The following is a 27,415-nucleotide window of genomic DNA, read 5'->3' on the forward strand; positions in this document are numbered from 1 at the left end:
ACCTGCCTCAGTATTTAAAACACTGGAAGTCCCATCTCTGCTGTTGTACATATTTTCATCTGGGCTAAGTGCCGTGGTAATATTCAACAGTGACCAGAATGCATAGACTTGTAGAATCATGGAAACGCCCCATTATATTTGATTTTGAATCTGGACAACAAATATAAAAGGGGGCGGGCTCCCACAGCAGAGATAGGAAGCACAGTGAAAAATAAACACCTATTTCTTAGAGGTTAAAAGCAAAGTGGAAACCAGGCTGAGCCTCAAGAAACTGGTTCCCATTCGAAGTCCAGTCATTTGGTAGAACGAGGGGGAGATGTACTGTATGTTGTTACAAGAGGTAACACCACCTAAACACGAGTAACACCACCTAAAAAAAAGAAGGAAAAAAGGACCAGAGCATGTGACAGGAAAAGGAAGTGGTGAGCTCAGAACAGGAAGTGGGCTTGTTTCTGTGTGGTGAGCTGACGAGTTGTCCAGTGGTGAGGACCCCAGTGGTCAGGAGGTGAAGAGTGGGCGTGGCCGGGGACATCCGAGGGAGTTGTTAAGGGGGCAAAGAGCCTGGTCATAGCCTCTCCTTCTACCCTCTCCTACTCTACAGAGAGCTGGCTCCAGACAGTCTTCCTTTCTCTCTCGACACTCCTTCCATGGTTATAACGCTCTCTCTCTCTTTCTACAGATCTCTGTGTAATGTTTTGGTACCCTACAGATCTATCCATTTTATTTCTAGGTGTAATGGTTTGGCTCCCTCCAGATCTATATATGGTAACTCTAGGTGTAACGGTTTGGCACCCTACAGATCTGTTTTATCTCTATGTGTAATGGTTTGGCCCCCTCCAGATCTATCTGTTTTATCTCTAGGTGTAATGGTTTGGTCCCATCCAGATCTATCTGTTTTATCTCTAGGTGTAATGGTTTGGTCCCATCCAGATCTATCTGTTTTATCTCTAGGTGTAATGGTTTGGTCCCATCCAGATCTATCCGTTTTATCTCTAGGTGTAAAGGTTTGGCCTCCTCCAGATCTATCCGTTTTATCTCTTGGTGTAATGGTTTGGCCCCATCCAGATCTATCTGTTTTATCTCTATGTGTAATGGTTTGGCCTCCTCCAGATCTATCTGTTTCATCTCTATGTGTAATGGTTTGGCCTCCTCCAGATCTATCTGTTTTATCTCTATGTGTAATGGTTTGGCGCTCTCCCCGACGTGCTGACTGCACCTGCAGGACAACAGAATAGAGGGAGGGCAACCGCAGGAGGACCGTACAGCAACCAACAGGGGGGAGGTAGAGGTCTAGTTCTGTTTCTTGGACCCCTCGTCGCCGTAACTGGAGCCTGTCTTCTTTACCTCGGTGACACCGATCAGGCGCCGGATGGCTATGGAGGCTGAAGAGGACCAAAAAGAAAAAACAGAGATGATGGACCAAATCTCAAGAGGCAAAAAAAACCACACAAAATTATAATATTTACTGATATGTAACTTTGTTGTCAGGAACAATACACATTAGTCTACATTTCAGTTACATTCATGTGTATGTTGGAGTTAGCTACTGTATAAAGCTCATTGTTATTGGATCAAGGTCCCAGGCCACGGCAACAGTGAAGAGGAAGTGCTTGCGGCTGTTGTGTACCCTCTACTCACCTACGATGAGGAAGAGGCTGAAGCCGAGGATGAGGAGGGGGGAGCCGCTGACCACCACCCCGCAGGCGAAGTTGATGAGGGGTGAGAGCAGCAGGGCCGCCCAGAACAGGAAGTTGAGTAGCGTCCACAACCGGCGAGGAGGGGTGATGGTGGGACCCGGGAAAGTGCCCTCCTTATGGTAGTGCTCCTGCAAAGCATCCTGGAGAGAGCCAATGTCAAGGTACAGTAGGTGGCTACTACCAAACCTGGTAAAACATTGTGCTGTTACTTCAAAATAAAAGTAGGTGTAACTCATCTGATATGAGTTTATATGCCTGACTTCTACAGGTAAGAAAGCGTCTCTACATTTAACACTATTCAGTTAAACCACAAGCACCAAAAGAGCCTTACCTTCTCCTGGTAGAGTTTATGAAGCCAGTTGGCACACTCCTTCTCATCTTCTGGGATCTCCTCTACAGGGAACCGCCTGCAGGCCAGAGAAGAGGAGACAGGCAGTCAACACAATGCAGGAGATAGCAGGAGAATGAGCGTCTGCTGTGGCAACAGAATGCAGGAGAATGAGCGTCTGCTGTGGCAACAGAATGCAGGAGAATGAGCGTCTGCTGTGGCAACAGAATGCAGGAGAATGAGTGTCTGCTGTGGCAACAGAATGCAGGAGAATGAGCGTCTGCTGTAGCAACAGAATGCAGGAGAATGAGCGTCTGCTGTGGCAACAGAATGCAGGAGAATGAGCGTCTGCTGTGGCAACAGAATGCAGGAGAATGAGCGTCTGCTGTGGCAACAGAATGCAGGAGAATGAGCGTCTGCTGTGGCAACAGAATGCAGGAGAATGAGCGTCTGCTGTGGCAACAGAATGCAGGAGAATGAGCGTCTGCTGTGGCAACAGAATGCAGGAGAATGAGCGTCTGCTGTGGCAACAGAATGCAGGAGAATGAGCGTCTGCTGTGGCAACAGAATGCAGGAGATTGAGCGTCTGCTGTAGCAACATCTCACCACCAGGGAGCAAACTGACTCAAGGTTCAGATGGGGGTTCCTCATACAGTAAAAGTAGGACTGGACCATAAAACAAGCATCTGTTTTTGCCACACCAGGCTATGTTTCCCGTTGAACCTCACACAGGGCTCATTCATGCAGGCTACGTTTCCTGTTGAACCTCACACAGGGCTCATTCATGCAGGCTACTTTCCTTTAACCTCACACAGGGCTCATTCATGCAGGCTACGTTTCCCATTTAACCTCACACAGGGCTCATTCATGCAGGCTACGTTTCCCATTTAACCTCACACAGGGCTCATTCATGCATGCTACGTTTCCTGTTGAACCTCACACAGGGCTCATTCATGCAGGCTACATTTCCTGTTGAACCTCACACAGGGCTCATTCATGCAGGCTACGTTTCCCGTTGAACCTCACACAGGGCTCATTCATGCAGGCTACGTTTCCTGTTGAACCTCACACAGGGCTCATTCATGCAGGCTACGTTTCCTGTTGAACCTCACACAGGGCTCATTCATGCAGGGGAGGTGTCTTGGCCATCTAATAAAAAAGGCAATGAAACAGAGCCTTTGAAGGTCTCTGAATGTTGTTATTCAAATGGTTTCTATGACTGAAAAGTTGTGCTTTTACGTGACGCAATTAGACATATGCTGGGCTGAAAGAAGACAAGAAATCCCATGACTGAAAACTTAATCTCAGATCAATCGTTTGGGCTCAAGTTAATAACCTCCCCTTCCACGTCAGGAAGTCATGACCATCATGCATTTAGGCAAAGAGGATCAATTCATCATGTATCAAACTGCGAGTTTGGCCAAATCCCATCCCTTGATCACGGGGTCTTCCCCGGGATCATTTTTATGAAGCACTGAGAAACTCAGTTCTGTTTACTTTTTAAAAGGGACATTATACTCCAAAATTAAATTTAAATTAAATCATGCTGACACCATCTAATATATAATTTCCACCTCTAGAAATGGGCCTCAATGTGCATGTCAGTTCAGGGCACACAACGTAACAGAGAAAATACAATATTTGAGAATATATTTATTAATGTCCAAACCAGACTCCAAACCAGGATTTTCATTGCAGATCCACACTGATCTCAAAACAACCTCTCCAGAACCCATATGATGGGAATACGTTACATTGACGGGTAATTTTAACCCCTGCAAATGGCTCTCTGTAATCTTACAGTTTAGTCTATTTTATTTAACCTTTATTGAGCTAAGCAAGTCAGTTAAGAACAAATTCTTATTTACAATGATGCCTATGGGAGTCCCAATCACGGCCGGTTGTGATACAGCCTGGAATCGAACCAGGGTCTGTAGCGACGCCTCTACATTTACATTTAAGTCATTTAGCAGACGCTCTTATCCAGAGCGACTTACAAATTAGCACTGAGATGCAGTGCCTTAGACCGGTGCGCCACTTGGGATCCCCCCCAACTCCCTGTAAGAGTTGATGTCTCTCTGTAATCTTACAGTATAGTGTCCTCCCTGTAAGAGTTGAGGTCTCTCTGTAATCTTACAGTATAGTGTCCTCCCTGTAAGAGTTGAGGTCTCTCTGTAATCTTACAGTATAGTGTCCTCCCTGTAAGAGTTGAGGGCTCTCTGTAATCTTACAGTATAGTGTCCTCCCTGTAAGAGTTGAGGGCTCTCTGTAATCTTACAGTGTCAGCTGATGTTGTAACAGAAGCCTGATACTAACCCTGGTATTTAATGATGGTCTCCGGGATATGAGTCAGAGTCATGCTTTTCACCGCAGCTTTTCTGTGACCTCACTGCCCTCTCTCCACCCTTTCTCTCCCTCCTCCTGTCTCCACCAATGTGTGTTGGTTAGGACAGAACATGATTACCCCAGCAGCATTACCCATGTGTGTCGGTTAGGACAGAACATGACTACCCCAGCAGCATTACCCATGTGTGTCGGTTAGGACAGAACATGACTACCCCAGCAGCATTACCCATGTGTGTTGGTTAGGACAGAACATGACTACCCCAGCAGCATTACCCATGTGTGTTGGTTAGGACAGAACATGACTACCCCAGCAGCATTACCCATGTGTGTTGGTTAGGACAGAACATGACTACCCCAGCAGCATTACCCATGTGTGTTGGTTAGGACAGAACATGACTACCCCAGCAGTATTACCCATGTGTGTTGGTTAGGACAGAACATGATTACCCCAGCAGCATTACCCATGTGTGTTGGTTAGGACAGAACATGACTACCCCAGCAGCATTACCCATGTGTGTTGGTTAGGACAGAACATGACTACCCCAGCAGCATTACCCATGACTACCCCAGCAGCACAAGACTCCAGCTGAGTTAAGCAGTCCATTGTCTCTCTCTGATAAACACCAATGTGCTTGGAACAGTGCCAACGGGGCTAACAGAGCATCATGGGCTTCCATTTGAAACAGCCCCAGTAATAATCACAGGGTCGTATCTATTGATCTGTTCCCACCTGATTCTCATATCTGCCATGTATTTCTTGCCGTTGATGATGCCCAGCAGAGTGGGGACTTGGTGGTCTTTAAAGTTCAGTGTGACGTCATACACAGCAGACACTAAAAACAGAAGATGACAGACACAAGAACAGAAAATCAGTGTGTGTAGGGTTCTCCCCAGGATGGTTTTAAAAGGTGCTGCTGCAAAGTACAGTGTTTTTGAACAGCTGTAACTGACAATTTCTGCAATCTAGAGCAAAAAAAACCCAAACCTATTAGAGTATGGTGCCTGGCCTTAAATGATAAAAAAAACAAAACAAATATGTACAAGGTGGCGCGGCCAGACATCACAAGGTGGCGCGGCCAGACATCACAAGGTGGCGCAGCCAGACATCACAAGGTGGCGCGGCCAGACAGGTGGCGCGGCCAGACATCACAAGGTGGGCGCAGGCCAGTCATCAGACATCAAGGTGGCGCGGCCAGACATCACAAGGTGGCGCGGCCAGTCATCACAAGGTGGCGCGGCCAGTCATCACAAGGTGGCGCGGCCAGTCATCAAGGTGGTGGCGGCCAGACATCACAAGGTGGCGCGGCCAGACATCACAAGGTGGCGCGGCCAGACATCACAAGGTGGTGCCAGACATCACAAGGTGGCGCGGCCAGACATCACAAGGTGGCGCGGCCAGACATCACAAGGTGGCGCGGCCAGACATCACAAGGTGGCGCGGCCAGACATCACAAGGTGGCGCGGCCAGACATCACAAGGTGGCGCGGCCAGACATCACAAGGTGGCGGCCAGCGCGCTTGCCAGACATCACAAGGTGGCGCGGCCAGACATCACAAGGTGGCGCGGCCAGACATCACAAGGTGGCGCGGCCAGACATCACAAGGTGGCGCGGCCAGACATCACAAGGTGGCGCGGCCAGTCATCACAAGGTGGCGCGGCGCCCGTCTTCCATTCTTTGGGGAGAACCCTGGTGTGTGTGTGTGTGTGTGTGTGTGCGCACTTGAATGCATGCCACACCTGTGCCCTGGAGGCATTTGAGAGCGGTGGTGAAGCCTTTGGTTCTGGGCAGCAGGTGGTATTTGAGCTTGGGCAGGCCTTTACTCTCTGCCACTTCCATACTGATCTGGTGCTTCTTCTCTGTGAAGCGAGTGCCTTCACAGTACAGCAGGAACTACAGAGAGAGAGTAAGAAAGAGACAGTGAGATACATTGAGCTTAAAAAAAATACACACTAAGACAAACAAAGTTTTAAAAATACAAACAGATAGACAAGAAGCAAACAACAGGTTTAGACAACACTCCCGTTAAGGTGGCCTCCTCTCATCTCTGTTTGTATTCGGTCATGTTTCCGGTCACCTTGCCCTGATTAAAAGCAGTGGTTCGCGCTTTCAGTTTCACGCGAATGCTGCCATCAATCCACGGTTTCTGGTTTGGGAATGTTTTAATCATTGCTATGGGAATGACATCTTCAACGCACGTTCTAATGAACTCGCACACCGAATCAGCATATTCGTCAATGTTGTTGTCTGACGCAATACGAAACATATCCCAGTCCACGTGATGGAAGCAGTCTTGGAGTGTGGAATCAGATTGGTCGGACCAGCGTTGGACAGACCTCAGCGTGGGAGCTTCTTGTTTTAGTTTCCGTCTGTAGGCAGGGATCAACAAAATGGAGTCGTGGTCAGCTTTTCCGAAAGGAGGGCGGGGCAGGGCCTTATATGCGTTGTGGAAGTTAGAATAGCAATGATCCAAGGTTTTGCCAGCCCTGGTAGCTCAATCGATATGCTGATACAATTTAGGGAGTCTTGTTTTCAGATTAGCCTTGTTAAAATCCCCAGCTACAATGAATGCAGCCTCAGGATGTATGGATTCCAGTTTGCAAAGAGTCAAATAAAGTTTGTTCAGAGCCATCGATGTGTCTGCTTGGGGGGGGAATATATGAGGCTGTGATTATAATTGAAGAGAATTTGCTTGGTAGATAATGCGGTCGACATTTGATTGTGAGGAATTCTAAATCAGGTGAACAGAAGGATTTGAGTTCCTGTATGTTGTTGTGGCCACACCACGTCTCGTTAGCCATAAGGCATACGCCCCCGCCCCTCTTCTTACCAGAAAGATGTTTGTTTCTGTCGGCACGATGCGTGGAGAAACCAGCTGGCTGCACCGACTCCGATAGCGTCTCTCCAGTGAGCCATGTTTCCGTGAAGCAAAGAACGTTACAGTCTCTGATGTCCCTCTGGAATGCTACCCTTGCTCGGATTTCATCAACCTTGTTGTCAAGAGACTGGACATTGGCGAGAAGTATACTAGGGAGTGGTGCACGATGTGCCCGTCTCCGGAGTCAGACCAGAAGACCGCTTCGTTTCCCTTTTTTACAAAGTCGTTTTTTGGGGTCGCCGGCTGGGATCCATTCCGTTGTCCTGGGTGAAAGGCAGAACCCAGGATCCGCTTCGCGAAAGTCATATTCTTGGTCGTACTGATGGTGAGTTGACGCTGCTCTTATATTCAGTAGTTCTTCTCGACTGTATGTAATGAAACCTAAGATGACCTGGGGTACTAATGTAAGAAATAACACGTAAAAAAACAAAAAAAAGTGCATAGTTTCGAGTGAGGCGGCCATCTCTGTCGGCGCCGGAACATATAACATTTGTGACATCAGCTGATGTAAGGGTTTTGAATTTAGAGTGGGCCCATTTCAAAGACACAGTAAACACTCAACATGTCAGAGCTGACCTGTCCCCGTGTCAGAGCTGACCTGTCCCCGTGTCAGAGCTGACCTGTCCCCGTGTCAGAGTTGAGTTGGTGGGGGGTTTTCGAGGGGTCACTAAAAATCAGATCAGACCACTTAATTTGCCGAAGCCCTCTGGTAGTTCCCGGTAACCGGTAACGAGCGTCAGACGTGGAATCTTGCAGCCCGAGCGACAGCACGTGTCTAAACCTCTCCAAAGAGAGGAAGAAGGCCAGAATCACACTGTCCTATATTCCTGTGGTGTCTCGGCCAGTTGAATGGCACCAGAGATACAGTAACCAGACCTGATCGGGACAAGACTGAACTCCTGGACCTAGTCCAATGACTTGTTATAACAGACTGAAGCTAGGTGCTCAAGGATAAATCCTGTGTGTAGATTCCCTGCCATCTGGGCCTAATGTACATTGTATTTGAGGTGTTTCAAATGGCAGTTAAACCTCTTAGAGATCGGGCTACTTTTTTCAACATTCTGTTAAAAATCGCGCAACATTTCAACGTCCTGCTACTCATGCCAGAAATATAATATATGCATATGATTAGTATGTGTGCATAGAAAACACTCTGAAGTTTCTAGAACTGGTTCAATGGAGTCTGTGACTATAACAGAACGAGTTCCGTGGTCAAAATCGCCAGAAAACCTGGTCACTAAATCGACGAAGAAAAAATCAATCCGCCAGCCCATGTATTGTCTATTGGAAGGAAAAAAAGTTAAGGGTGAGATTACAGTTCCTACAGCTTCCACACGATGTCGCCAGTGTTGTGACTTCGGTTCAACTAAATCGCTGGTCATCTGAGTAATAGCCACATCCGGTTGTCAAGTCCACAGCTGTAAACAATGGAACCGGAAAAGTTAGTTATGTTTCCCAAACTCGTGCTTATTGAATACAGATCGCTCCGTGATCAATTTGATCGTTTATTAACGTTTAGTAATACCTAAAGTTGGATTACAGAAGTAGTTTGAAGTGTTTTGTCAAAGTTTATAGGCAACTTTTTTAATTTTTAAAAATAACGTCGCGTTTAAAAAAATGTGTTTTTACTGGATCTGACGGTGTTCATAAATTGACATTTTGGGGACACAAGGACCGATTTAATCGAAAAAAAGACCCAATTGTGATGTTTATGGGACATATAGGAGTGCCAACAAAGAATCTCGTCAAAGGTAATGAATGTTTTATATTTTATTTCTGCGTTTTGTGTAGCGCCGGCTACGCTAATTCCTTTGTTTACGTCCCTTCTGGTATTTCGGCGTGTTGCCTGCTATCAGATAATAGCTACTCATGCTTTCGCCGAAAAGCATTTTACAAATCTGACTCGTTGGCTTGATTCACAACGAGTGTAGCTTGAATTGACTACCCTGCATGTGAATTTTAATGAATGTTTGAGTTTTAACAAGTGCTATTAGCATTTGGCGTAGCACATTTGCATTTATTGTTGGCAGGGGGTGCGGTTGCGTCCCGGGTGGGCCAGACAGGTTAAGAGCCGACTGAATGACAAGAATTTGAACAATCTTGGCCAGGATAGAGAAATGTAGCCCTATGACTAAGGAGCCTGAGTAATCTTGGCCAGGATAGAGAAATGTTGCCCTATAACGAAGGAGCTATACTCACCCACATAAACTCAGGGTAGTCTCTGAGTCTTTCTAGCCCTCTGAACACGGTCTCTCTGTCCTCCTCCCACTTTCTCTTGCAGAACACGATCTCCAGGAAATACCAGGTCCAGCCAATCAGAGGCACCTTCAGCAGCTCGTGTTTGGCCAGCACCTTGGAACTCTGGGTAAACAAAGATGGATCATCAGGTCAGAAAAAAAGGGAGAGATGTGAAGAACGCCGGTCCACCTCAATGGTCTACAGTGGCTCCCTCAACTACTGTCCTGTTTATCTGCACTGAAAACAAGGGACAAGTCAACAGGACAGGCCAATAGAGTGACAGAGAATTGGAGCGAGCCAGTGAGGGTTGGAGATCATTACTGACCCCTAGGACTCCGTATCGCTCACAGATAGTCCAGCCGCACAGGAAGTCAATCTCATAGTTGTGGTTGAGGATGATGATGACGTGTTCCTTGCCGAACTTGTCCACTGTGGCCTGATCTGTGTAGAGGGTGCACTGTGTTCCTGACCACCACTCCAGCAGCATCACCAGCTCTGTACAGGACAACAGGGTCAACACAGTCACATCTATTCACAGCTCTCTGGTCAACTTTACCCCACCAAGATCCTTGTTGGATCGAAACATTGGCCATAAAAAAAAGGTGCTAGTTGGGAGGTTATTCAGTATGAACTCTGTCACCACTAAATCTACTCTGTCAACATCAGGACACAACTTGCTTTCTGTTACACAGTCTCATACAAAACAACTCCATGGCCACAAATATAAATTATTGCCTCTACTAGTCAACTGAATCACAGTTGTCAATATCACAAGATCCATTCTGTTACAAGTTCTCCCTTTGAGGTGTGACAAATAGACTTCATATTATACACACAACGCATTACATATTAACGAGGTCACACCAGGATCTCACAAATAACTAGTCAAACACACACCCACACACAAACACCAGGATCTCACAAATACCTAGTCAAACACACACCCACACAAACACATCAGGATCTCACAAATACCTAGTCAAACACACACCCACACACAAACACACCAGGATCTCACAAATACCTAGTCAAACACACACCCACACACAAACACCAGGATCTCACAAATACCTAGTCAAACACACACCCACACACAAACACCAGGATCTCACAAATACCTAGTCAAACACACACCCACACACAAACACCAGGATCTCACAAATACCTAGTCAAACACACACCCACACACAAACACCAGGATCTTACACAGACACGGGACAATTGCAGCGTGGTGACTCACGGCTCCAGAGGGAGTAGGAGAGCCTGGTGTTGATCCTGCGGTACAGCTGCTTGTCGATGGGCCACAGGACGCACGTCAACAACTGGATGAAGTTGATGAGGAGGCCGCTCACCACGAACACAAAACCCAGGAGGAGCTGCAGAACAAACTGGGTCTTCAGGTAAGCTGCCAGGCCCATGGCTGCTGCTACTACTGAGGACCACTTCTCTCCTCTGCACACTACGACAACCTGGGGGAGGGGAGAGGGTGGGTGCAGGAGGAAGGAGAGAGGCAGGGAGGAGGTAGGTAAGATAAAAGGTGTCATGGAGAAAGACATTAAAAAAAATAACAGAAGAGGAGAAATTAGTCAAAAAAAGAAACAAAGCCCAGGTTGCTACATTAGATGTGGTTGTAAATGCAGAAATGAAGCCCAGGTTGCTACATTGGATGTGGTTGTAAATGCAGAAATAAAGCCCAGGTTGCTACATTAGATGTGGTTGTAAATGCAGAAATGAAGCCCAGGTTGCTACATTGGATGTGGTTGCTCAGAGAGAATATTAAAGAAATCCATTTCAAAAAAGGGAGGATGTGTGTGGTTGGTTTTGAAAGTGATTTGAGAAGATAAAGTTTCTTTCATTCTTACCAAGCGAGGTGGGTTCTCTTTGAGTCCCTCTCGCACAGCCCTTCACTCAGTATTACAGATCTGAGACAGAGAGTGCCAGAGGTTAATATAAGGACAGGAGACAGAAAAAGTCTACTGTAAACCATACAGTACAGTTGCACAACAGGAAGAGGTAACCAGGACGCTGGTGTAGCCAACCTCAATACCAACCAGAATCTACTGAACTGGAAGCTATCAGAGACCAGAGGGAAAACTTACAGTTTCTCACTAAATCTTTCTGGCAGAGCATGAGAATGTGCTATATTGTGTGTGTGTGTGTGTCACAGAAGAGTATGAGTATAGGTCCATCACAGACTGAAGTGACAGTGTTTGACAGACAAGGAGGATTACATTTTGTGTCACAGCAAATGCATGCGTTTCAGTGTGTGTGTGTGTGTGAGTACAGTGACTAGTCTTTGTGATTTAGGCCAATGCTCACTCAAACAGAGCACTGAGTCACAACATCACACAGCCCTCCAGTCCACCGTGACCTCCCGTGCAGGCTAGCCTGGTCCCGGATCAGTTTGTACTCCCCTGTCATTGCCAAGACAATTCCATTATGCAGCTGAAATCAGAAACAGATCAGTCTTCATGCACTGAAGACAGGCTCAACCCTGAATACCAAGAGCTTCCTCTGCACACTCCACCTCTCCTTTTCATTCTATTACATCCCTCTATTCGACTAACTCCTACTCATCCTCCCCTTCATCCCTCTAATCTCACATTCAACTTCCCATTACCTCTCCATCTCTTCACTTGTCTCTCATCTTTCCCTTCTGTTCTCCGAGGTGTTTAAGCTCTGGTTTGGGTTATAAGACCAGACAATGCCTGGAGGCTGCATGCTCTCATCCCATAGGGGATAGAATGTGACTTAAGGGTGTGTATCAGTGAGTATATCAGTATATTGTTCCCTCACAGGACAGGACAACCATGTCGTCTCCATTTCTCAGGGGCAAAAAACACCAGCTAGCCAGAGAGGGAGGAAGAGAGACTGTGTACAAGTGTGATGATATGTATGTCTGTTCGTGTGTAGAATCATTTGAACGAGTGGCAGAACTAGCAGGCGGTCATTCCACCTCAAAAAGCACCAGAAAGGGGACTTGGACTGACACCATCTCAGATTGTTCTGTTAGAAACAGAAAAGACATTCCTGCAACATTAATCTGTTTAAATATAATTAGATCTCTGAGAAATGAATCTGGCTGCACCCAAATTGGCCATTATATGTGATAGGATTCATATAATAATAATAATAAAATATATATATAACCTTGCTAGTGCTGCGTAGTCTAGCTCTCCTCTTCCTTGAGAGATATCATCATCATCACCTTCAGCTCCTGGCTTCAGCTAAATCAGACTTCTAAATACAGAAATTATTTCAGAACAATCTGAGATGGTGGGTTTGTCATGGCCTGCTGAAATGACATGGAACGACCCCAGAGTCTCTAGATCACAAACACGGATCCTTCCTCAGTACAAATAAGCTCTAAGAATCGGTTGTCTTCTCACAGCTCTGAGAAGGTCGCAGGTCTACTTGCTGTATTGAACCACCGGCTCCCGGGTGGGCGGAGCGGTTTAAGGCACTGCATCTCAGTGCAAGAGGCGTCACTGTAGACACCCTGGTTCGATGCCGGGCTGTATCACAACCGGCTGTTATCTGGAGTCACATCTGGGCTGATGGAGTCTGCAAAAGACTGAGACTTGGCCCAGACCGTCATCCGGGTTAGGGGAGGGTTTGGCCGGGGTAGGCCGTCATTGTAAAATAAGAAGTTGTTCTTAACGGACTTGCCTAGTTAAACAAAGGTTAAACAAACAACAAAAAAACATCACTGACCGAGTGTGAAGCCACTACACAGCAGGTCATGGTGCTATTTGGCCTGTAAACAAATTCAAACAACCAGGGATCTGCGATGGTGGGTTTGTCATGGCCTGCTGAAATCTGACCAGAGTCTCTAGATCACAAACACGGTTTTCAAGGCTAATTTGTGTGTGGCTTACAAAGGTCTGGGAGGGACCTTAAGTGTTACCCTCACAATTGGCTTAGATCACAGGGATAGGCCTAGATACCGTCGAATGTACAATAGAATGTCTGCCATTCTCGTAGATCAGGAGGGGACTACTAACAGGTGAATAATGGCACCGGAGGAGATGGCTGACGTTTTTACGGTTTCCTAACCAATTGTGCATGTTTTTTTTGCATTATTTGTAACTTATATTGTACATAATGTTTCTGCCACCATCTCTTATGACCGAAAAGAGGTTCTAGATATCAAGACAGCGATTAATCACCTCGTACTGGAAGAAGAAGAAAAGAGGTTCTAGATATCAAGACAGCGATTAATCACCTCGTACTGGAAGAAGAAGAAAAGAGGTTCTAGATATCAGGACAGCGACGACTCACCTCGTACTGGAAGAAGAAGAAAAGAGGTTCTAGATATCAGGACAGCGATTAATCACCTCGTACTGGAAGAAGAAGAAAAGAGGTTCTAGATATCAGGACAGCGACGACTCACCTCGTACTGGAAGAAGTGTTTTTATTTATTTAAACGGGGCAGACAAAGGATTTCCTTCAGACACCCGACAAGGCCCAAATCCCAGAGATTCGCAGGAGAAAGAGAGAGATATCGGGGACGTAGGTCAGGGTGCCTTGTAAGGATCTGACGGAAAGTGGGTAATCTGCCACTACCATCAGTCCTATTAGAGTACACCACAATCAAAATAGACTAACTACGATCACAAATATCCTACCAACGGGACATTAATAAAAACTGTAATATTTTATTTTTCACCAAGTCGTGGCTGAACAACGACATTAATAACATACAGCTTGTGGGGTTTACGCTGCATCGGCAAGGTAGAACAGCCGCCTCCGGTAAGTCAAGGGGTGGTGGTCTGTGTATATTTGTAAACAACAGCTAGTGCACGAAGTCTAATAGTAAGGAAGTCTCAAGGTTTTGCTTGCCTGAGGTAGAACACTATTTACCAAGAGAGAGTTTATCTTTATCCAGACGAGCTAAATTACTTCTATGCTCACGTCGTGGCAAGTAACACTGAGACATGCATGAGAGAATCAGCTGTTCCGGACGACTGTGTGAATACGCTCTCCACAGACGATGTGAGTAAGACATTTAAACAAGTCAACATTCACAGGGCCGCAGGGTCAGACAGATTACCAGGACATGTGCTCCGACCAACTGGCAAGTGTCTTCACTGGCATTTTCAACCTCTCCCTGTCTGAGACTGTAATACCAACATGTTTCAAGTAGACCACCATAGACCCTGTGCCCAAAGACACTAAGGTAACCTGCCTAAATGACTACCGGTCCGTAGCACTCACGTCTGTAGCCTGAAGTGCTTTGAAAGGCTGGTCATAGCTCACATCAACACCATTATCCCAGGAACCCTAGACCCACTCCAATTTGCATGCAGCCCCAACAGATGATGCAATCTCTATTGCACTCCACACTGCCCTTTCCCACCTGGACAAAAGGAACACCTATGTGAGAATGCTATTCATTGACTACAGCTCAGCGTTCAACAAGTGCCCTCACAGGTCACCCCCAGGTGGTAAAGGTAGGTAACAACACATCCGCCACGCTGATCCTCAACAGGGGGGACCCTCAGGCGTGCGTGCTCAGTCCCCTCCTGTACTTCCTGTTCACCCATGACTGCACAGCCAGGCGCGACTCCAACACCATCATTAAGTTTACGGATGACACAACGGTGGTAGGCCTACAGGAAAGTCAGAGACCTGGCCGTGTGGTGCCAGGACAACAATCTCTCCCTCAATGTGATCAAGACAAAGATGATGATTGTGGACTACAGGAACAGGAGGACCAAGCACGCCCCCATTCTCATCGACGGGGCTGTAGTGGAGCAGGTTGAGAGCTTCAAGAACCTTGGTGTCCACATCACCAACAAACTAACATGGTCCAAGCACACCAAGACAGTCGTGAAGAGGGCACGACAAAGCCAATTCCCCCTCAGGAGACTGAAAAGATTTGGCATGGGTCCTCAGATCCTGACTGTTTGCATCACTACCTGGTATGGCAACTGCTCGGCCTCAGACCGGAAGGCACTACAGAGGGTAGTGCGTACGGCCCAGTTCATCACTGGGGCCAAGCTTCCTGAAATTCAAGACCACTATACCAGGCGGTGTCAGATGAAGGCCCTAAAAAAATGTCAGACTCCAGCCACCCGTCATAGACTACATCATGGCAAGCGGTACCGGAGCGCCAAGTCTAGGTCTAAAAGGCTTGACAGCTTCTACCCCCAAGCCATAATACTCCTGAACAGCTAATCAAAGGGCTACCCAGACCCCTCTTTTATGCTGCTGCTACTCTCTGTTTATTATCTATGCATAGTCACTTTAACTCTACCTACATGTACATATTACCTCAAATACCTTGACTAACCGGTGCACATTGACTCTGTACCCCTTGTATATAGCCTCACTATTGTTATTTTACTGCTGCTCTTTCATTATTTGTTACCATGATTTTCTACGTAACATTTATTTTTCTTAAAACTTCTTAAAAGCATTGTTGGTTAAGGGCTTGTAAGTAAGCATTTCACTGTAAGGTCTACACCAGTTGTATTCGGCGCATGTGACAAATAACTAACATTGGATTTAGTGCGTCTGCTCTATCCAGAAGTGTCTGCTCGTTATTTAAACCATGGCAATTAAATAACCCAACAGTAAATAGAGGTTCTAGTTAAAACACTCCTTAGTGAGCAGCTCACATAGGCTACTGAGTGACTAGTCCACATACTCCATTAGTGGATTGGCTTCTTCACAGATAGGATTCCTAAATACGTTAAATTCCTCGTAATGAATTAATAGTAGGCTACATTCACATCAGTAGCCAGCTGGCCCTTTGCACTAGGAGGAATCTTGGTACTGGTTCCACCTCTTCAGACAGGAGGTAGCCGAGCCAACTCCTTAGGTGACTACCCCGACAGCTGCTGAGTAGGGCCGGGCCCATGCCAGTACAGCCGTATTCCTTAGCATCTTAGCAACTCCTTTAGGAAAACAGCCCTGACATTGTTGTCATCCAGAGTCAACATTTATTCATTTTCCAGGCTATAGAACAAAATATTTGACATATAACAGGGTTTTAAAGAACCCCCAAAAAAAAAAAAGAGTTGCTTTATGTTTTCGTTTTTGCCATGGAAAAAAAAAACATTGCGATACTGGTATCGTCACAGCCTGAAGATCCCGTCTCGCTCTGGCTGGCCAGACACCATCTGGAACAAACAGAGTTACGACCATGACCCCAGAGGAAGGGAGAGTGGTGGGATACTGTTACAGAGACAGACTATTCTCTCACACAGTCTGAAGATCCCGTCTCGCTCTGGCTGGTCAGACACCATCTGGAACAAACAGAGTTACGACCATGACCCCAGAGGAAGGGAGAGTGGTGGGATACTGTTACAGAGACAGACTATTCTCTCACACAGTCTGAAGATCCCGTCTCGCTCTGGCTGGTCAGACACCACCTGGAACAAACAGAGTTACGACCATGACCCCAGAGGAAGGGAGAGTGGTGGGATACTGTTACAGAGACAGACTATTCTCTCACACAGCCTGAAGATCCCGTCTCGCTCTGGCTGGCCAGACACCATCTGGAACAAACAGAGTTAATACCATGACCCCAGAGGAAGGGAGAGTGGTGGGATACTGTTACAGAGACAGACTATTCTCTCACACAGCCTGAAGATCCCGTCTCGCTCTGGCTGGCCAGACACCATCTGGAACAAACAGAGTTACGACCATGACCCCAGAGGAAGGGAGAGTGGTGGGATACTGTTACAGAGACAGACTATTCTCTCACACAGTCTGAAATGATCCCTTAGCCCCAATCCTGAGACACTTCGAAACCATGTGCTACAGATCATGTATTCAGAAAGCACGCACACCCATTGACTTTTTCCACATTCTGTGGGGTTACAAAGTTGGTTAGGACTTCACTAAGGTCACCTGTTGTAGTCATGAAATGACCCTCTCCTCTGCATGCAGCTTTCAAAGACTTGACCTCTCATGATGTATTGCTTTGTTTTTTTGATGCTCGAGGCACTTTGAGGTTCTATGAAAAGCTCTATATAAAAATATCATGTTAATGCCATATTGGTTAGGACTACCCCCACCCAATCATCTCAGATATAGGCTACAGGAAAGGTCGAGCCCAGGTGTGTCCAAACATTAGGACTGTGTGTATGTGTGAGGGACAAATTGGAATCTGTGGTAAGGCCCAGATGGTCCAGGCAGATCTAGGGGTGGATTTGGGGCATCTGTGAGGAACTGCCAGTCAAACCAGTGGGATAAAGAAAGCACGTGGTTGGGAATAGACACAAGACTGGGACCAGGGAGCCAAACAAGTCAATTCCTAGCCACTTTGAGATAGACATCATTTGGGAGGGAATCTCCCCACGTCCCACCAGGTGAAAAATAGAAAGGCATTGAAATGCAGTAATAAAATCACCTACATTTAGGGCATTAACCAGAGTATCAGAGTGAGAGCTGCCTGTGTATCCTTGTAGTCAAAGCTTCCAACTGAGACCAAAGGACAAGGCTATGTGCATTGAGGTAAGAGAAAGTAAAGAGCACGTTCTCTCTCTCACACACACACACACACACACACACACACACACACACAGTTCAGGTGTGACCACTGGATCAATTTATTATCCAACTCACTGGAATAAATATTGGAATAAAATGCTTCCGGTGTGCATTTGTACACTTAGTGAGAAAAATAAATAAATAATACTAATAATAATTGGATCACCTGAAAGAATCCACCCCCTTTGACATCCTCAAAAGGACCATATCATCACATAGTTGCCATGGTAACAGACCCCGGTGTAACACACTAGGGTTATGGGTATTATATGTGATCTTTCTGCATCTTTAGTTTCCAGTTTCTCTTTCCCTCTCTCCATCAGTCTGTCTTTCAAGTCAACCAGGGCTGAAAGGGAACAATGTAACACACCTTGTTCCAGGATCATCTGCAGGACAAGGGTTGGTTATCACTGCCTCAGGACTACCCTCAAAGCATCACATAGTAGGTCATCTGAGCTCGGGCTCCACCCCAACCTGAGCTCGGGCTCCACCCCAACCTGAGCTCGGGCTCCACCCCAACCTGAGCTCGGGCTCCACCCCAACCTGAGCTCGGGCTCCACCCCAACCTGAGCTCGGGCTCCACCCCAACCTGAGCTCGGGCTCCACCCCAACCTGAGCTCGGGCTCCACCCCAACCTGAGCTCGGGCTCCACACCAGCCCCTCGCACATGCCTGGGAGAGGATGACAGACACTGGGTTAAAGTTGCGTAGGAAAATAACTGCTGCCTGTCCTCGATCACCTGGCAGCAGGTTCACTGGGGGTTATGGTTATCTATTCTATTTAAAAATCGGTTTCGATTCTTGCCTGATTCCGTTTCATTTAACCCCGCATTCCGTTTTTTTCCTCTCCCAGGTTTCTGTTTCCCCCAGTTCAGGTTTCCGCTCCACAAAACAATACCACATCAGGACACCACTTTTGAAATGTTGACCAATGTAAGAAATTTAGATTTTTGGGTAATAGTTACCCTTTAATTCAACTGTGCCAGAGACGGGCTGGTCTGGATAGCGATATTTCTGTAGCACTCATGTGATTGCAGAGTTTGCAAAACAAATGACCACTGGTTTTATGCAAATAATCATGACTCCGTTCTGCCAGGTAGGCATAGGCATTTTGTAAAGCATTTCCATCTACCAGAAGACTGTTTATGACATTAGCATCATCGCTAACGGCTACACAACGTGGTAGACACACACACACACACACACACCTCTTCAGAAAGTTGCAGGAAAATACAGATCACTGATGCATTTTGTTCATGTCTTCAACACATTTAGTTCAATACATTTACTTCAATTTAACTTAAATAAATCAGATATTAAATAAAGTAATAGATTAACTTAGGAAAATGTATGTATTGTCTAATACATTTAGTTGATTTCCTACTAAGCTATTCAAAGTAAAGAAGGCTCATCATATAGCCAGACTAGGCAGAGAGAGCAGAGCAACCCCTTGGGTTGAACATACAGTACCACGTGTCAAATTATGATTCACACAAGCAGGAGACGAGAGACAGAAAGCCTGTCAAAGTACCACTGATGTGATGCACACCTCAATAGGTGGTTCAGTTATCCTCATGACATGGGACACGTGGGGATAGATGGGCACTGTCAGACAATCGCCTTAAAATGGCCCACTTCTTGAAGCTTGCTGTTGTGTCCAAAAACACTAATTTTGCTCAATACATTTATCAACCCTAACACTTTTATTTAACTAGGCAAGTCAGATAAGAACAAATTCTTACTTATAATGACGCCTACCGGGGAACAGTGGGTTAACTGCCTTGTTCAGGGGCAGAACGACAGATTTTTACCTCGTCAGCTCTGGGGTACGATTTACAGTTACTGGCCCAATGCTCTAACCACTAGGCCACCTGTCGCCATGAAAGCTGAAATGCGTAACTTTCCGGGCGACCTGATCAAATTCACATAGAAATGTGAGTTATAGATCAGTCACTCATTGAAGGAAAGTCTAAGAAGTGGTAAGTCTGTTCTGTGCTCTATTTCTGTTTCCCCGTTCTTTTCTCATCTTTTACTTTAAGATGTGTCCACCAGCTTCAAAACAGCTGAAAATACAACATTTTTGGTTATGGAAAATATATTTCACAGCGGGTAAGATGCTGCAATGATTTTCTACACTATAGTTGCTTGTTTTGTCAAAAACTGAAAATAGGAAAACTATTTAAAAAATGCTAGCAACTGGGAAATGGCAGAGCGATTTCACCATGGTGCACATTACTGTAGTCATTAGTGGGATATTGTTTTAAAACAGGAGAAGTTCAGAAATAGCTGGAGTGTGTCTTTACATTTATTGTCCATAACTGTTGGTTACGAGACTATAGGATTATTGTGCCCGCCCTGTGCATGCGTGTCTACGTCTTAGAGCGCAGTGAACAGGCGAGCTGTCTGTCTTGGCTCTCCCTTTCAGTGTGCTTTCTAATTCACCACAAGGACCTGCTTCGTAAACAACGGGTGTAGACTAACAGTGAAATACTTACTTGCAGAGGGAAAATAATGAGAAATAATAGAAAAATAATAACAAGGAATAAATACACAATGAGTAAAGATAACTTGGCTATATACAGGGGGTATCAGTACTGAGTCAATGTGCAGGGGTACGAGGTAATTGAGGTCGATATGTACAGTGAAGATATGTACAGAAAGTGTCTGTTCTTTTGCCCATCTTAATTTTTTATTTTTACGAGACACTTTGAGATATGGATTTTTCTTTGCAACTCTGCCTAGAAGGCCAGCATCCCAGAGTCGCCTCTTCACTGTTGATGTTGAGACTGGTGTTCTGTGGGTACTTTTTAATGAAGCTGCCAGTTGAGGACTTCTGAGGAATCTGTTTCTCAAACTAGACACTAATGTACTTGTCCTCTTGCTCAGTTGTGCACCGGGGCCTCCCACTCCTCTTTCTATTCTGGTTAGAGCCCGTTTGTGCTGTTCTGTGAAGGGAGTAGGATACAGCATCGTAATTTGTAAGTCGCTCTGGATAAGAGCGTCTGCTAAATGACTTAAATGTAAATGTAATGTACGAGATCTTCAGTTTCTTGGCAATTTCTCGCATGGAATTAGCCTCCATTTCTAAAAACAAGAATAGACTGACGAGTTTCAGAAGAAAGTTCTTTGCTTCTGGCCATTTTGAGCCTGTAATCGAAAACCACAAATGCTGATGCTCCGGATACTCAACTAGTCTAACGAAGGCCAGTTTTATTGCTTCTTTAATCAGAATTTTTCAGACGTGCTAACATAATTGCAAAAGGGTTTTCTAATGATAAATTAGCCTTTTAAAATGATAAGCTTGGATTATCTAACACAACGTGTCATTGGAACAGAGGCGTGATGGTTGCTGATAATGGGCCTCTGTAAGCCCATGTAGATATTCCATTAAATTTAGATTTTTTTTTTTTTTAATCTGCCGTTTCCATCTACAATAGTCATTTACAACATTAACGATGTCTACACTGTATTTCTGATCAATTTGATGTTATTTTAAAATGGACAAAAAAATAAGTGTTTTTCTTTCAAAAACAAGGACATTTCAAAGTGAATCCCATTCCTTTGAACGGTAGTGCGGGTAGGGAAATAGTGACTAGGCAACAGGATAGATAATAAGCAGAACCATCAGCGTATGTGATGAGTCAAAAGTGGGGCACTGCAAATGGTTAACTATTTAAGTAAATAACTACACAGACTATTTAGCAGTCTTATTCCCTGGGGGGGGGGGGGGGGGTAGAAGCTGTTCAGGGTCCTGTAGGTTCCAGACTTGAGAGGGAAGAGGTGTTGTCGTGCCTTCTTCACAAATGTGTTGGTGTGTGTGGACCATGTTAATTCCTTAGTGATGTGGACCCAGAGGAACTTCAAGCTCTCAACCTGCTCCACTACAGTCAATGTGGATATGAGCGCGCTCGTCCCTCCATTTCCTTTAGTCCACAATCAGCTCCTTTGTCTTGCTGACATTAAGGGAGAGGTTGTTGTCCTGGCCCCACTGCCAGGTCACTGATCTCCTCCTTACAGGCTGTCTCATCGTCATCGGTGATTACGTCCCCGTTGTGTAGTCAGCAAACAATGGTGGTGTTGGGAGTTGTGCGCAATGACGCAGTTGTGGGTGAACAGAGAGTACAGGAGGGGATTAAGAACACACCCCTGAGGGGGGGCCCCACACTGTGTTGAGGGTCAGCGTGGCGGATGTGTTGTTGCCTACCCTCACCACCTGGGAGAGGCCCGTCAGTAAGTCCAGGATCCAGTTGCAGAGGGAGGTGTTCTGTCCCAGGGACCTGAGCTCAGTGATGAGCTTAGAGTTGCCTTGGTCTACCCCCAGTCACCATTCATTCACTTCTCAAGGGTAATGGGATTAAGCCTGGTCTTACTATCCCCCTCCAAGTCCTTCTCCGTAGGTCCAGCCACCTCTCCTGCAATGACAATGCTAAAGTGGAAACGTTTGACTAATTAAACATTCCCTCAATGTTACTTTACTCCGTGCCAAGTCCTTTTCAGTGCTACCATGACATGTTCAGCGTGTAACACACCCTGCAATCGCAGAAATATAGCCTGAAGGTTGTAGCTTCAGTCAAAGGAGAAGTGTACCCAAAATCCAGAAACTACCATGTGATTCCATACATTGAAACTAGTTCCGTGGAGTTTGCACTCTGACCCTTGCTGGATGCAAGCGTCACTCTGCTCCGTTGCCAGTGAACTCATGATTCAGAAATCTGTTAAGTGTGGACAAATTAGTTGTTTTATTGAAAGCGTAAAGCCAAATGAGGTATTTTGTCAAAAGTACTGTCAGTTTTGAGTCAGGAAATAGGTACCTTTCCACCAAAAACATTTGAGTATTTTTATAGCGTTGTTTTATTTCCCTGACTGCCATATGTGCCCCTGTGGGGGAGACTGCTGTGTCAAAATGTCCCGATATGCCCGTAGATGATGCTTGATGTCTTTTGGGGGTGAGAAGGTGCATATGAACAAGATATGTAATCTAAAATTATGGGGACAGAAAATCAAAGGTTGCTAAGATACCGCTGTTGCTACTGTACAGCTGTTGCTACATGTCCAAATTAAAAACAATGGCAACTACTGTCTAATAATAATAAAACAAAAACATACATTAACACATACACATTAACACATACACATTAAAACATACATTGTGATTAACAAAAAAACGTTGTTGTACAACAAATGTTACTAATAGGCTAGCCCATTAATGGACTAAAGGAGTCTAACATTAGTCCTTATTGTCCTAGGACATTACGTGTTCTGTTTAGAGGTGAATTGGCTCTGGATGACAAAACACCGAAAGCTCTGTCTAAACATGAATAGATTCTGGTTCTAAAAACATAAAACCCTCTCCTTTCGTATCACATCAAAATAATTTCACAAGTGCAAAATAGACACTTGTGGAACATCGTCGCAACACAGTTTCAGCCAACAGTATTTTTCAGTGACAACACGTTTGTGGCGTCTGTCTTCTGTTTACACAGGTGTTCGGAGTCACAGATAGCTAAATAGCACAGGTAGTCCACTGTCTGCTTTCCTTAAACATGTTGGCACGTTTATTAGAACATTTTGCCATATGTATGTCGTTGAACAAGTGATTTATTTTGCGCTTCACTCAGTCACCGAGCCTACTCCCAAACAAAAGCCTGTGATTGTAGGTAACTCCAAAACCCCTTGAAGGTTGTGAGAAATGAACACGAGAATCAAATGCTTTCGAAAATAGAATTGCTATTCATTTCTATCGGCATTAAGATAAGACCCTTCCCTCACAAAGTGAGAGGGTAGGAATGAAATGAAACATCCATCAAAAAAAAGCATCAGCTCGGGCTCTGAATATCACTTTTGATATGACAGTGATTCCACACGTTCCTGTGACAATTAAATGGGAAAAAATATTATTTGAATTTTATTCTGTTATATTCTTACTATAAAATAAATGTGTGTTGACTGATTGGGGTAGGTGTGTCTTGTCTGTTGAACAAAATAACTTAATTTGGATGTAACATAATTTAACTCAAAATATGCTAGGGCTGTTTTAAATGGGGTCGTGTCCACCGGTTCCCCACAAGGTTGTGTGCCCTCTCCTCTACTGTACATACTAATGACTGTCGCAGCAAATATGGGGAACCACGCCTGTGGTAGATGACTGTGTCATGGGGGAGCATGGCCTGTGGTAGATGACTGTGTCATGGGAGAGCATGGCCTGTGGTAGATGACTGTCATGAGGGAGCATGGCCTGTGGTAGATGACTGTGTCATGGGAGAGCATGGCCTGTGGTAGATGACTGTGTCATGAGGGAGCATGGCCTGTGGTAGATGACTGTGACATGGGGGAGCATGGCCTGTGGTAGATGACTGTCATGGGAGAGCATGGCCTGTGGTAGATGACTATGTCATGGGGGAGCATGGCCTGTGGTAGATGACTGTGTCATGGGAGAGCATGGCCTGTGGTAGATGACTGTCATGGGGGAGCATGGCCTGTGGTAGATGACTGTGTCATGGGGGAGCATGGCCTGTGGTAGATGACTGTCATGGGGGAGCATGGCCTGTGGTAGATGACTGTGTCATGGGGGAGCATGGCCTGTGGTAGATGACTGTGACATGGGGGAGCATGGCCTGTGGTAGATGACTGTGTCATGGGGGAGCATGGCCTGTGGTAGATGACTGTGTCATGGGGGAGCATGGCCTGTGGTAGATGACTGTGTCATGGGAGAGCATGGCCTGTGGTAGATGACTGTCATGGGAGAGCATGGCCTGTGGTAGATGACTGTGTCATGGGGGAGCATGGCCTGTGGTAGATGACTGTGTCATGGGAGAGCATGGCCTGTGGTAGATGACTGTCATGAGGGAGCATGGCCTGTGGTAGATGACTGTGTCATGGGGGAGCATGGCCTGTGGTAGATGACTGTCATGAGGGAGCATGGCCTGTGGTAGATGACTGTGTCATGGGGGAGCATGGCCTGTGGTAGATGACTGTGTCATGGGGGAGCATGGCCTGTGGTAGATGACTGTGTCATGGGGGAGCATGGCCTGTGGTAGATGACTGTGTCATGGGGGAGCATGGCCTGTGGTAGATGACTGTGTCATGAGGGAGCATGGCCTGTGGTAGATGACTGTGTCATGGTGTGAGAACTGCCTCTTCCAAATGAATGCCTCCAAAACTAAAGACATGGCAAATGACTTTAGAAGGCAGCCACTGAACCCCACACCGACTGTGGTTATGGGAAATGGCATTGAGCTGGTCAGTACCTACAAGTGCCTGGGAACAGTGTTGGACAACGTATTGACGTGTGAGGAGAACACAGATGCCACCTGTAAGGCACAGCAGCAGCTTTTTTTATTTTAAATATGAACTCGTCTTATGTCAGTAAGACAATGATGGCACTCTGTTACAGGAGTTTCATTGATGTTCTCGATGGTGGCCTGGCAATCTTAATGTTTGCGACAGAAATAGGTTGGACGGTGTGGTTAAGGTGGCCGGCCAGGTCATCGGGTTGCAACAGGCACAGCTCTCATTCAGAAAGCAAGTGGTGAGGAGAGCTAACAGTATCCTAGACTGTCCTGGTCACCCTCTCCGAGACCATTTTGCACACTTCCCCTCAGGTCATCGGTTTAGACTTCCCAGAGTCAAGAGCAACAGATACAGGAACACATTTATCCCACAGGCCATACATTTTCTGAATATGTACATGAAATGCATATTTATTGCTGAAATTTTGCAGACTGATTAATCATTTTTTAAATCGATCTCATTGTTTCATGTTATGTGTATATCGGTTGTATGGTTGTCACCCAATTGGGACAATTACGTAAGATAACAGAAGATGGTGCTGACAGAGAGGGCTGCCTCGCTTCTTCTAGTCCTTAGGAAAATGTTATTACAAGTGTAGTGAAATGCTTGTTTAAAAAAACAAACATCTGCTAACCATGTGTATGTGACCAATAAAAATGATTAATTTAAAACTTAAGTGCCTTGCTCAAGGGCAGAACGGATGATTTTCCCACCTTGCTAACTAACTAAATTGTTTGAAATTATCATTTAAATCTCAATAAAAACGAAAATACATTTTATTAGTCTTAATGTTTATTTAACATTTATTTAACTAGGCAAGTCAGTTATGAACAAATTATATGCAATGATGGCCTACCTTCTTAGCAACCTAACAAACAACAAATGAATAATGTATTTCTTTTTTATGGTGTATATTAAATGGATTTACTAAAATAAAACACTCACCCACATCTGCACAACACTATTACCACTCAGCAGCACCTGCATTCTGGCATGGGCGGTACAAAAATGTGTATGCGGGCAAGAACGGGGTAAAAACGGGCCTATTTGAAAGGGTGTCGTAAACAATGCCCACATTCTTTTAAAGCAAAATACCATAAATCCTAAGTGAAAACAGTATGAGAGTCACGATCAAGGGCTACAACTACCAATAAAACTAAGCACCTTTAATATTTACATACTTACGAATATATCCATCCACATGGTGATGTTTCTAATAGTTAAAACACAAACAGAATGTTCTTAGTTAAACATTTCAAAAAAGTGCTTTTTAAATTCACTCAAGGAGATTCCTTTTACTGGTGCAATAGCATAAAGGGGATTTTTACACCGTTCAGAACCGCAAAGGCACGCAGGAGAGTTTGCACTAAAGTAACCCCGAGGTGGTACGACAACGTACGCATGCCAAGTCAGCGCTACTGACACCGAAGAACACATGCCGTGTCACCGGAACCCAGAGGGTATCAGGAATTGCATATTATTTTAGCACGAAGATGTTTGTGATATGCAGTTTGCGAATTCTTTATCAATACACTTCGCACAGAACAACCTTAGCTGCATAGCAAGCTTGAAACTCACTAGCTAGACGATTGGTCAGCAAACGTAACTACAAACATCAAATCATGATGCATGAGGAGACCAATCTAGTTAACTAGTTATAAAACTAATACGAGATTGTATTGCTGTAGCATGGAAGGTATACAACTTCACAATAAATGTTTTTCTTCTAACTATATTGCGTTAGCTAGCTACCCAACAGCAAGACAACGCCAGCTAACGTTAATTTTAACCCTTGCTGTAATACGGGGTGAAACGCTAGCTAAAGTTGACGTTACCTGATTTCGCCGTGGGTTGGATCTCCGGATTTGTTTCAGTTTTGCAGATGCTCGGAGTTTCACAAGTGCTGCCACCTTGATCCCTATATAAATTATTCTCAGTAGCTAGCTAATTCACTCAGGATGGTTGCTATTGTTTAGTCGTTGAAGCTCCAGTAGTGTGTGATTGCGGGCCGCAATTCGGGGCGTTCAAGCATGTGGGCATTCCTGCATATGCAGGAACGCCCCCCCTCGAGCATCTCATTGGTTCTTTCATGAACGCCCCCCACCTCGATCATCCGATTGGTTCCTGCATGAACATCCT

General features: G+C 45.4%; 1 protein-coding gene across 3 annotated transcripts; it reads right to left on the minus strand.

Annotated features, from left to right (window-relative positions):
• Positions 1–680: 680 nt before the first annotated feature.
• Positions 681–27,301, minus strand: LOC135547668 (1-acyl-sn-glycerol-3-phosphate acyltransferase gamma-like). 3 transcript variants are annotated; one of them, XM_064976864.1, is made up of 11 exons: positions 27,112–27,301; positions 12,636–12,725; positions 11,348–11,407; positions 10,726–10,954; positions 9,811–9,980; positions 9,447–9,608; positions 6,109–6,262; positions 5,102–5,204; positions 2,029–2,104; positions 1,639–1,837; positions 681–1,382 (listed from the first exon to the last, which is right to left on the minus strand). In XM_064976864.1, the coding sequence occupies exons 4-11, from the start codon at positions 10,901–10,903 to the stop codon at positions 1,291–1,293; spliced, it is 1,134 nt and encodes a 377-aa protein (XP_064832936.1). In that variant the 5' UTR covers positions 10,904–10,954; positions 11,348–11,407; positions 12,636–12,725; positions 27,112–27,301; the 3' UTR covers positions 681–1,290. The 3 variants fall into 3 exon arrangements, with proteins under 3 accessions (XP_064832936.1, XP_064832934.1, XP_064832937.1); XM_064976862.1 differs by lacking the exon at positions 12,636–12,725; XM_064976865.1 differs by lacking the exons at positions 12,636–12,725; positions 27,112–27,301 and adding an exon at positions 11,805–12,572.
• Positions 27,302–27,415: the final 114 nt, after the last annotated feature.

This window comes from Oncorhynchus masou, chromosome 10, assembly GCF_036934945.1.
Source record: "Oncorhynchus masou masou isolate Uvic2021 chromosome 10, UVic_Omas_1.1, whole genome shotgun sequence".
Taxonomy (NCBI): domain Eukaryota; kingdom Metazoa; phylum Chordata; class Actinopteri; order Salmoniformes; family Salmonidae; genus Oncorhynchus; species Oncorhynchus masou.